This window comes from Leptidea sinapis, chromosome 34 (genome assembly GCF_905404315.1).
Source record: "Leptidea sinapis chromosome 34, ilLepSina1.1, whole genome shotgun sequence".
Taxonomy (NCBI): Eukaryota; Metazoa; Arthropoda; class Insecta; order Lepidoptera; family Pieridae; genus Leptidea; species Leptidea sinapis.
The window spans coordinates 2,641,059-2,651,666 of NC_066298.1; the positions used below are offsets into that span (position 1 = coordinate 2,641,059).

At 33.8% G+C, this 10,608-nt stretch overlaps 1 protein-coding gene across 1 annotated transcript; it reads right to left on the bottom strand.

The window, feature by feature from the left end:
• Window positions 1-4,091: 4,091 nt before the first annotated feature.
• LOC126974908 (uncharacterized) lies at window positions 4,092-9,091 on the bottom strand. The gene is made up of 3 exons (XM_050822636.1): window positions 6,733-9,091; window positions 6,544-6,653; window positions 4,092-5,817 (listed from the first exon to the last, which is right to left on the bottom strand). The coding sequence occupies exons 1-3, from the start codon at window positions 9,002-9,004 to the stop codon at window positions 4,324-4,326; spliced, it is 3,876 nt and encodes a 1,291-aa protein (XP_050678593.1). The 5' UTR covers window positions 9,005-9,091; the 3' UTR covers window positions 4,092-4,323.
• Window positions 9,092-10,608: the final 1,517 nt, after the last annotated feature.

Genomic DNA, 10,608 nt, shown 5'->3' on the forward strand with positions numbered 1-10,608 from the left:
ACATTCTAAATTAACAAAATCTGACACTTTAAATTTGATCAAATATTTCAAGGATGTGACGGTTCTCAAAATAAAACCTGCCTTGTTTTTTTTGTGATAAAAGCAAGAACACACCTATACAAACTGCGTGCATTCGAATCTATTTCAATTAGATGCACATACTTGATAATGTATTATCACTTAACATCCTGATTATACCTATATTGAGGAGAAAAACTTTGATGATCGCCAAGCAAGTAGGAAAAGTGATCTCTGGTTTCCTTGCACCCTTGAAAAACCAGAGGAATATGCATGTAACTTACATTTAGTTGAAATATTAATTTTTCTAATCTTTATTATTATTTAAATTATCTTAAATAGTTTATCTTTATTAAATTTGTGCTGAATATTAAATAATAAATATTTAATATTCAGCACAAATTTAATAAAGATATACAAAAGAGATTATACAAAAGTGGTTTATTGCATTTACCTACGCGCGAAATATAAAACATCGAAACGCAATGCTATTGGTTGAAGCGCAGTGTCAAAGTCTAGATAAACATAAGCAATGGTATGGTTCCAAGATATTATTTTCGGTGGTTAGCGATATATTCAATTATATGTTGGTTTTTTATTATTCAATGATTTGTATTATTATTATTTACAATTACTGAAAGTGGGTTTGTTATATGCGTTAATGATGCTGTTTGATGACGTGATTTGTGTTTCGAAACCAGATTTTATTTCCTCTGAATTTAAAAGAGTGAAAGTTGCTAGGTAATTATGTGATAGTTAATTTAATTATTAAGGGCCGATTTTTCAATCCTAAGATAAATCACCAGATAACTATCGAGAGAATAAAATTAACTTACTGTTTATCTGACGATTAAAAGTTTTGAATTTTTCAATCGCTTTTTATCCAAAGAATAGTTGTCTGTGGTATTGTCGAAGCAACTTCACACTTCATACGTGCAAGCGAGATGGACATATATATTATTTAACGCATAAGACAGAGAAAGGTCAAAGGATGCTTGTTTGACATTAGACATTTATCACAACAATTAATAACAACAAACCTATAATTCACTCGTTTATTTCAATTTAAAATTGTTTTCGTTGTTGTTGAGGAAATGGATTTCTTCTTCAATCGCGAAGACGTCAATTGTCTCAAAAATATCCATTATATTATAATTTCTACTATAATAAATAGTTATAACATAAATTTCGTGTGTAGTCGTCAAAAGATGACAGTTACTAGATCTTTTGACATGAGCATAGATAATACACTTATATATTTTTCTTATCTAGTTGTTTAACTGAGGATTGAAAAATCGGCCCTAAGTTTTCTCAATTCACATTTTCACAATTAATTTCTAAAACTAAACAATATATTAATGCAGAAAATATAATCTAATTGGAATTACCATATAAATTGTTTTTTCTGTTATTAAAGATCGTTAACATATGATTCTCGTTGAGATCAATGTTAAGATTCTGTTTTAAGTTTTTGCATTTTTAAAGTAAAAAACAATCAAACTATGTATACACTAAATAAAAAATTACATATTCATTAAACTCACTTCAAAATTGGCAGGTAGCCTGAATATATACCACAGCAATATAAGCAAGTTGTTGGAGATACTTTATCTCTTCCCACTGATTATTTTGTATGGAAGAGAGGACAAACGAGAGTACGGGGTACATTCTCCTGCAATACCAGAGGAATCGCAAGTGTTGCCGGCCCTTTAAAAAAAGTGTACGCGCTTTTTTTGAAGGTACCCATGTCGTATCGTCCTGGAAACACCGCAGCTCATTCCACAGCTTGAATGTACGAGAGTTCCTTGAAAGTTACTTGAAAACCCCACTGTGGACGAACGCCACACGTATATGCTACAATCAAACAGCTCTTCGGAACACTCCCCGTGATAAATGCGGTCGAAGACACACAATGAAGCTACGTCCTTACGCAACGCCAAGTCTCTATCTAGCGGTTCACAGAGCACTGCGTCCACGACCATTCGAGCAGTTACTGTCAAATGGTTACTGTTTATACCACTTTGCTCGAATAGTTGAGTCTTTTGGAACTCTAACTTTATCTAGTGCACTTTTCGAAGTATCTTTGGCACCAGAAAATACTTTTAAGTAAGTTTTTGCCTTTGGTCAATTATTTTATAAATCACATAAATGTAATTATATTTAATACATTTCACCAGAATTGTTACAAATTTATTTACACAAGACAAGTGCTGATCCGACAATACCCCCCGCCCGCTCATTGTATGAATTATCACTATATGTAATGAAATGTCATCGACTGAATTAGATGTATTTCTAATTTATAGGCATTTCTTGGTAAAAAAAAAATATGTTCCAAATAAGTACTCACCAACTTATTATATACTAAAATCTTCCGAAACACGGTGCATCTATGGTAATTATTCTGATCATACATATACCCTATTACGGTCATGAAGTGAAGACTTCTGTACGAATGCCGCTAAAAAGTAAAATGTGCCTTTTGCACTGCTCTTTTTTTACGCAGGCCTTCACTGCATGCGTGATATGAATTCGGTTGGGTTTACACATTTATATTTAGTGATGTTTTCTCAAGCAGTGTCTCTTACGAGTTAATTGTTATCAACCAAAATCGGTTACAGTAACAATTGATTCACTTTCCTTTTCTATCTTGCTCTATCTCTGTTAGAGATGTTCTTCTCTCTTTTACTTTCTTCAGTCTATAGGCTAGTATACTGTAAGTCTATGAGGACGCCACTGGGGTCCCTTTTCAATTGTCATAATATGTGGTGTTCTGAAATAAGTTCCAAAAGTGACTCAACTCGGGCGCTAGACAGCAACGATGGGTTGCGGTACTGAAGTAGAGCGGCTTCCCCTCGAATGTATTTGTTCTCTCCATTGTATTCGATTTTAAGCTTATGGTAAATAAAGACCTTTATAAACTAACTAAACTAACACGCAGGTCAGTATCAAATATAATCTACAATGACCACGTAACAAACACCAAAACTTCGGTGTAAATTTTCATACTTTATATGTATGTATAAGTACATTTGTATTTATATATACATATTTCATATATTTTTCTTAACAAATAACATCCGAGTTAAAAAAATCTATTCCAAAACAATAGATATATTTATGTTTGGAATCGGTGTCCTCCCGCCGTGGCCCTACCCTCGCCTCTCGCGTTGTTACGTTTGCGACACAAGCGCATCTCACCTACAACCTACCTCCAACTATGTTTAAAGTTACAAACGTATCGTGCCTGACACCGACTCAAAAAATAACAATAATTGTAACTAGAATTAGATTATTTAATTAGATCGTATAAAAAAACGCAATTATTTTTTACTTTTTAGTGCATATTATATCTATTGTTTTGGAATAGTTTTTTTGTTAATTTTTGTTTACACTAAATAATAATTTGTCTAAATATGTGTAGACCTACTAAATTATTCAATGTAGCAATGAACGCAAGCGCATTGTAATATGATTACAGACAGAAAATCTGTCACAAGATCGCACCTTTACTGTAAGTCGTTAAGGAGTTCCATTGATCATCATATTCGACTACGACAATTACTTGACCATAACGACGTTACGGTAGGTGACTCAAATATCCGGCTAGCATAAAAAGATTCGGCCGAGTATTGTTAATTTGAGCCTAAGAATTTATCCATGCCAAAGTAACGGAAATCCGTTACTTTGTCATGGATCCCATAATCAGAACCGATCTAAACTCTCACCAAACTAACTAACTTTGAAGCATATTCTTTCCAATAAAAAAAGAATCATCGAAATCGGTTAGCGCGATATTGAATTATTCGTCCATTTGTCGCGTACATACTTATTGCAAATATAGACTTTTATGGTTTTCTCATGGGTGCCATTGCCAGATGTTTACCAAATTAAATGGGACCACACGGGAAGCACCAGCTTTCAATTAAAAAAAATGAATCTGTAAATATCAATCGGTTTACCCAGTCAAAAGTTCTGAGGTAACAAACAAAAAAAATACCGACTAATTCAGAACCTCGTCCTTTTTTAAGTCGGTTAATAAACAAAGACATGCTGCGTTTTATCTTATTTTAATATCTCGGAATATTAAAGATTTAAGACCACATTGATGATGCTGGCTTGACGGGATTATATCATTATTTTTTTAGACATCATCAAATAGCCTGCACCTGCCTGGTGTGCGTACCAAAAAGAAGATCCAATAGGAATCTCCGTTTAGGTAGATGTTTTTGGTATAAGCAAAATATATACTAACGTTTTTAAAACTGTATTTGACTCTGACAAACTTTGACTAAAAATCATTTCTTATGCTGCTATCAGCTCTTGCGGTGGACTAGGGCATACTTGTGAACAGATTGTTTCATTGAAGCAATGCATATCCCTGGGTCGACAGTACTTGTTTGGTGTAGTTGGGCTCCTCGAAGGTGTGTTGGATGCTCTACTTGCTTTTATTGGTGGTTTTAGTTCACTTATACCATCGTATATAGACAGACTTTGCATAATTTCTTTATATTTTGCTAATTTATTTTCATCTATTTTATATTTGTGGCTGAGCTGGGCCTGTTTTCGAAATCCATCATAATTTAACATCATGCTCATAACGACGGGTGACTTAGCTTTCTTTGAAGTATATGATACAGATTTCTTTACTCTATTACCATCTTTGGTGCAAGCTACTGCAGACTTTTTAGGACTTTTATGCGTAGCAGAAGCTATCATATCATTATTTCCATTTTTAGTTTTGTTATTGTCTTCGAATTTATGTGGTAATTGTCTAGTACCCCTAGATGCGATAGTAGTAGCGGTTGCCGAGGATTTTAAACTTTTCGATGGTTTTTTTCTAGAATACCAGGCCCAATTTCCGTCTTTGTCAATGTAACCATCAATACCTATTTTCAAAACTTGTCCATTAGCATCTGTAATAAACCCGTCTTCAGCAGAATAATACATACCATCAGGACCAATAAAATTCATAGGTACCCATCTATTATCGGGGCCTATGTAACCATCTTTATTGATCTCATACCAAATTTTATGGTCTGGATCCCAAAAGCCTCCTAGGTCACTGCATTCCTGTTTTCCATCAGGACCTTTGAAGTATCTTGGTAAAGGATTCCCACTTTTATCAAATAATTTTACTTTATAATCTAAATATGTATATTGTGATTCATTATCAGTTAAAATAGGAGGATGTTTAGCCTTGGTATTCCAACGTGCAGCAGGCGGTGTAAACTCAATGACCCATTCATCGCCATCCGTATCACTGGTAGATATGGTATCTCCCTCATCAGAACAAGAACAAGAATCTATTGGTGGTGAAATATTTTGAGCATCTTTTACTTGGCATGGACATTCTGGGTCGTTTGGATTTGGTAGGGGTGCTAATCCAATTGCTTGGTTATAAGCTTTTAAACAAATTTCTTGACATTTGTCTCTAAAAGTTGATTGTAGAAGACGACTTTTTCTTCTTGTTTCTCGCCTCTCCCTTCTTTCACGTTGAACTCTTATTTTACGTTTTTCTTCTTCAGTTTTTCCAATTGTGTAAATCAAAGGCGGTTTTTCATCATAAGGATATTGAAAGACTAAACGTTCCTTTGAATATTTCTTAAAAACTTCCATCTGAACGGTATATTCTCCATCTATTTTTTTAACAACTAATGTTGGTTTCATTTCAATTTTCTTTTTTCTTTGCATCATAGCGCGCTTCTTTTTTGCAATATTATCAACTCCTTCTCTTAATGCTCTGTAGCGTCTAACCAAAATTTTATTGGCAGCGCCCGGTTTCCATTTCGGTCGTTGCTGAAAAAATATTTAAATGTATATAATGTTATAAATGTGAGGTTTTAACCGACTTAAATCACAGCATTTATATTACTAGCGCTCTAACTATCGCGCTCCCTCCAGATCTCATCAAATTCGGTTGTCGGTTTTCTCAAAATATCTCGGCTGAGTAGATACGGCGCGAAAAAATAACAAATAAAAGAAACACAAACTCTCATTGGCACAATTATAATATTAGTTATGGTATCAATTTTGTCTCTGTGTGTCTCTGCGATCCAAAACCGTTAATTTATTGTTATGATATTTTTTTTTGTATAAATTGATTGATGTAATGTAATTCTACAGTTTCAGTTATTCGTGGTATATGGATAAGGCCAGTACAAACCTATATCATTTTACCGATTACCATGAAAACTTTACAAAAATATTAGAATACGGAGAATTGTAGTTTTTGACTTTCAACAAACGATGTCACATCCTATTTTGAATAAAAATATTTGAATTTGAACATGTACATTGTACACACATGCATTTTTCTATAGCTTCACGATATGGCGCTGCAACATATTTGGTCTTATTTCATATTAATAATTATTACCTGTACAACGTGACAGGAGTTAGTACGTATCTCTTTATAATATATAAAATTAAATAGAAATTATTATGCCTTTTAATTACAACATTATCATTCGGACATATTATGTGCGAAATATTCTGGAAGTAAACACTTAAAAAGTGATTCACCTTCATTCCAGGGATATCTTCAGCAGTCCAATTCCAACCCATATGCTTTGGTACTCCTGGGTATGGATACTTTGAAGGTTTCGGTTTCTTTACTACAGCGGGCGTTGAAGCTGTAAATATTAAATATTATGTTGACCAAAATATTTAAAACCCTACTCAAATTCAAAGCAAGTATAATATAATACAGACGCGTCACTTTTTCCACGTTAGCTGTAAATTTTCCAACTTGCTTCTTCTCTTTCTTTTGCTTTTTTACTTTTTCATCACTTGTTTTATCAGATCTTCTATCGAGCAATGATTTTGCATGTGATGATCCTCTATCAGCCGATGTAGGAGGCTTAGACGCTGTCCGTGAACTCTTGATACTGATAGTATCAACTGGCTTTACATCTTCGTTTGGCCACGGACTTTGCACTTTGATATATTTTTTATCATACAATTTGTGATAGACGGGACAAGGATGGGGTTTTGCATAATCTGGCATTTGTCTTACATCGTCACCTAAACATTCATAGCCTTCACATACTGAACAGTAAGTAGTCTTTTTAGAAAAATTAAATGTACATACACAATCACAGTAACAGGGATCATCATCATTCGTCTTGTCCTTTTTATTTAATATTCCATCAACAATGAAATCTTTTACTTTTTCAGATACATCACAGGTCTTGAAACTGCATGGGTTACATACATCTTTCAGCTCTATCATAATATCACTGTCTGCTGGACTGGGTGGAAATATTCGTGTTGTTGGACATACAGGATCGTGACATTGTGTTTCTTCGACATCTTCACCTTCTCTATTCAAAGCTGAACATGTGGTTCTGGAGCATGACTCTTTTTCTTGTCTGTCACTTGGACAGCCAGTTGAACTATATTTATTAGTATTTGTAGGTGACGAACTATCAGTATTTTTGTCGAAATCATGTTCCACTGTGAAATAGTACACATCATACTCCTGCATTTTGTCTGGTCCTTTTCCATATGGACATATATTTCCTCCACACTGACTCGCTTCACTATCACTATCATTACAATCTTTACTGCAAGAAGAATTACAAGTTTCTTTCTTGTTCAAAGCCTCCTGCATCGTTTTAATACATGCGCACTGTGTGGAGAGGCCTTCCACAGTACTAATCTCAGTGAAAACTCCTTCGTGGCGTAAAAATTGCTGAATTATATCAGTTAAAGTGCACGTTTTACTACCACATGGCCCAATAATATCTTCAATATTTATTTCTTTGTCATCTTCTTCTACAAGTTTTTCAATGTATGCTCTCATATCTCTTGCTATTCTACAATCGGCTCTTCCACAAGGACCTCTTATGTTAGCTATATCAAAAGTAGTTGCTCGAGATCCAGGTATCCTTTTGCCAGCATTGATACACATAGGGCAGGGACCTGAGAGTGCTTCATTTTTAAATCTCTCAGCGAATTGACCTTCTGGCCAGTTAGTTTCTTTACAATAACAGAGCCGGTCTATGTCAGTCGCCTTTATTCTAGGCCGTATGGTCGGGCGTGGTGTCAGCATTCTCATATTATCGTTACACGAGACTATAATTTTCCTAATATAGTCAATTATGAAGTCAATATCGGGACACGTTTCAGGTGATTTGTATATAGAGTCTGGTGGTTTATTTGCATTCCCCATACAGCAGTAGTCACCATCGTTAAAGAATGTTAAGTTAGCACCCGGAGCATTTTTATAATCAGCAAAAGCAATTTTATTTGGCTTTGGTTTATCTATTACATAATTGTTTTTTATTTTGTTACAGTTCTCTTCAAAAATTTCGTCTGTTGTTTTTAAAGTACATATGTATGAAGTTGTTTTACAATTAATGCCTGTATATAGCACTTTCTTCACTGTTGGGTCTTCAGAAAGAGTACGAAAACACGTTTCAACTCTATCCGTCAGGTAGCTTAACTTGACTTGTATGCTAATTTTTGCCATCAACTTCGCAGTGCCTTCTTCGAATATGTTATATTCCTCATTTAATGTTACAGGTATAGCTTCTTGGTCATTACAAATGTTCTGTAAATATGTGTAAAACATCGGGTCCCAGGGGACATTTGATGAGCCTATGTAAGTGAAGTTATCTTCTTTACTCCACAATGAAAGCTCCATAGGAAATTTTTTCATTGTTTGTATTAAAAACTCCGCGGTGCTTGTAAATAAAACTGACTGGCCGGACTGGATCACCGGTTCAGGTGGTGGTTCTACCACTTTCCCCTTCTTCCCCTTTTTAGGCTTGGGTGGTTTTTTCTTGCCTTTTTTTCCCGGTGGCTCTGGCGGCAGAGGAGGAGGATCAGGTATAACGATATACATTTGCTTAGGGTCCTTTAGTTCAAGCGAAAATATATCTGCGAATTCACTCCTTATTATTAACAATCTGCTTTCCACCAAGCTTTTAACGCTTTCGACAACCACCTCAAAGAGAAACATAGCGTTAGTAACTGCCATATTTATTTATAGGCTTTTTCTTTCTTATAGGTTTTTGGATTTTACTTAAAATTATTACTTTTAAATTTTTTAAGTCATAATTATAAATACATTTGACATTCGTATGACAACTTTATTTATACATGTTATAGTTTTTTATTCATTCTTTTCGACCAGCTTCTTATAAGTTTAATCTGTTTATATTTAGTACGTTCATCCTAACGAGATTACGTTCTTTTTCAGCGTTAGTAAATGTGATAATAATAATATGGTAATTGTTGAATAGAAGTTTGAAAGGTTTTCCATGTTATTCCACTAAAAAAGTATGATAGAAGTAAGAATATAGTATGAACATTTAGGTGGTATCTTCTTTTAATATTGTTATACAAATAACGAACCCATCCTGCACGAACATAGGGAAATCTTAGATTTTTTCGAATGGTTTTGTCTTTGTCTTGAATTTGTCTAACATAAATTTAAAAGTTTTCTATTGATATACCAATACCCTACGTAAGTATCTATCCCTTCTCTGTGACGCTACAACCCATTTTTAAGGCTGCTTGTGTTTAGAAGCATCGGCAAGAAAAAAAATATATTAACAACTACATTTACATATAAAGTAAAGATTACAAGAATAATCTATAAAGATTTTATAATGAACTAGCTGACCCAGCAAACGTATTGCCATATAAAGTAATAAGAAAAAAAAAAGATGACGACCGATTCTCAGACCTCAAATATTAAATCGTACATAAAATCTACCAACTATAGGTAGCTAAAATTAAGTTTTTGTTTACCTCCGGAGAAAGTTCGAACGATATAAAGATTCTAATAAGTTATTAATTTAAACCTATTCTTTCGATTTGATTTGTTAACGACGTGTGTCCCCCACACATCAAACGAAAAACAAAATTGTTGTTTTTATTTAATTCCGAACATTTTGATATTTATTCACCTTTTAAGCCTTCTCTGGACTTCCACAAATAATTCAAGACCAAAATTAGCCAAATCGAACCAGCTATTCTAGAGTGTTAGCGAGACTAACTAATTCATTTTAATATATATACATATAATTATTTTTCAATTTAATTAAAAAGATTCAACTTATTACCACGCTTCCTACTTACCTAACTATCCTTCTACTACAATAATACAGACGGAAGAAAATTGCTTCTAAACTAAATATTTTCAACTCCAAATTATCTTTCAATAACGATCTTTTGTGCGTAGTAAAACTTTAAATAAAAATTGTATTGCCATAACGCAAAATTGTCAATCAATTATTGGAAATCAAAATTTACTATCTATCAATCAAACAGGGCCGCACTAGGACCGGTTACCCCGTATTATCTAAATATATTGAAACAACTGACATACTGACTGAAATCTTTATTCTTTGGGTATAAGGGTTAATTACTTATCAATAAAATCTTAACACAGGACTATCCATCTATTCCCGTGGTTCATTGGAAAAGGCGACTATGGGAGTATTTTAAAAGGACAATGGCACATAAACTATACCTACCGTGAACTTATAAGTACAGTCAAGGAATTTGATTCGCGTACCATTTCGCTGACTTATTTCTTGAAATATGGAAATATCTAGTTTCTATTCGGTTAGCACT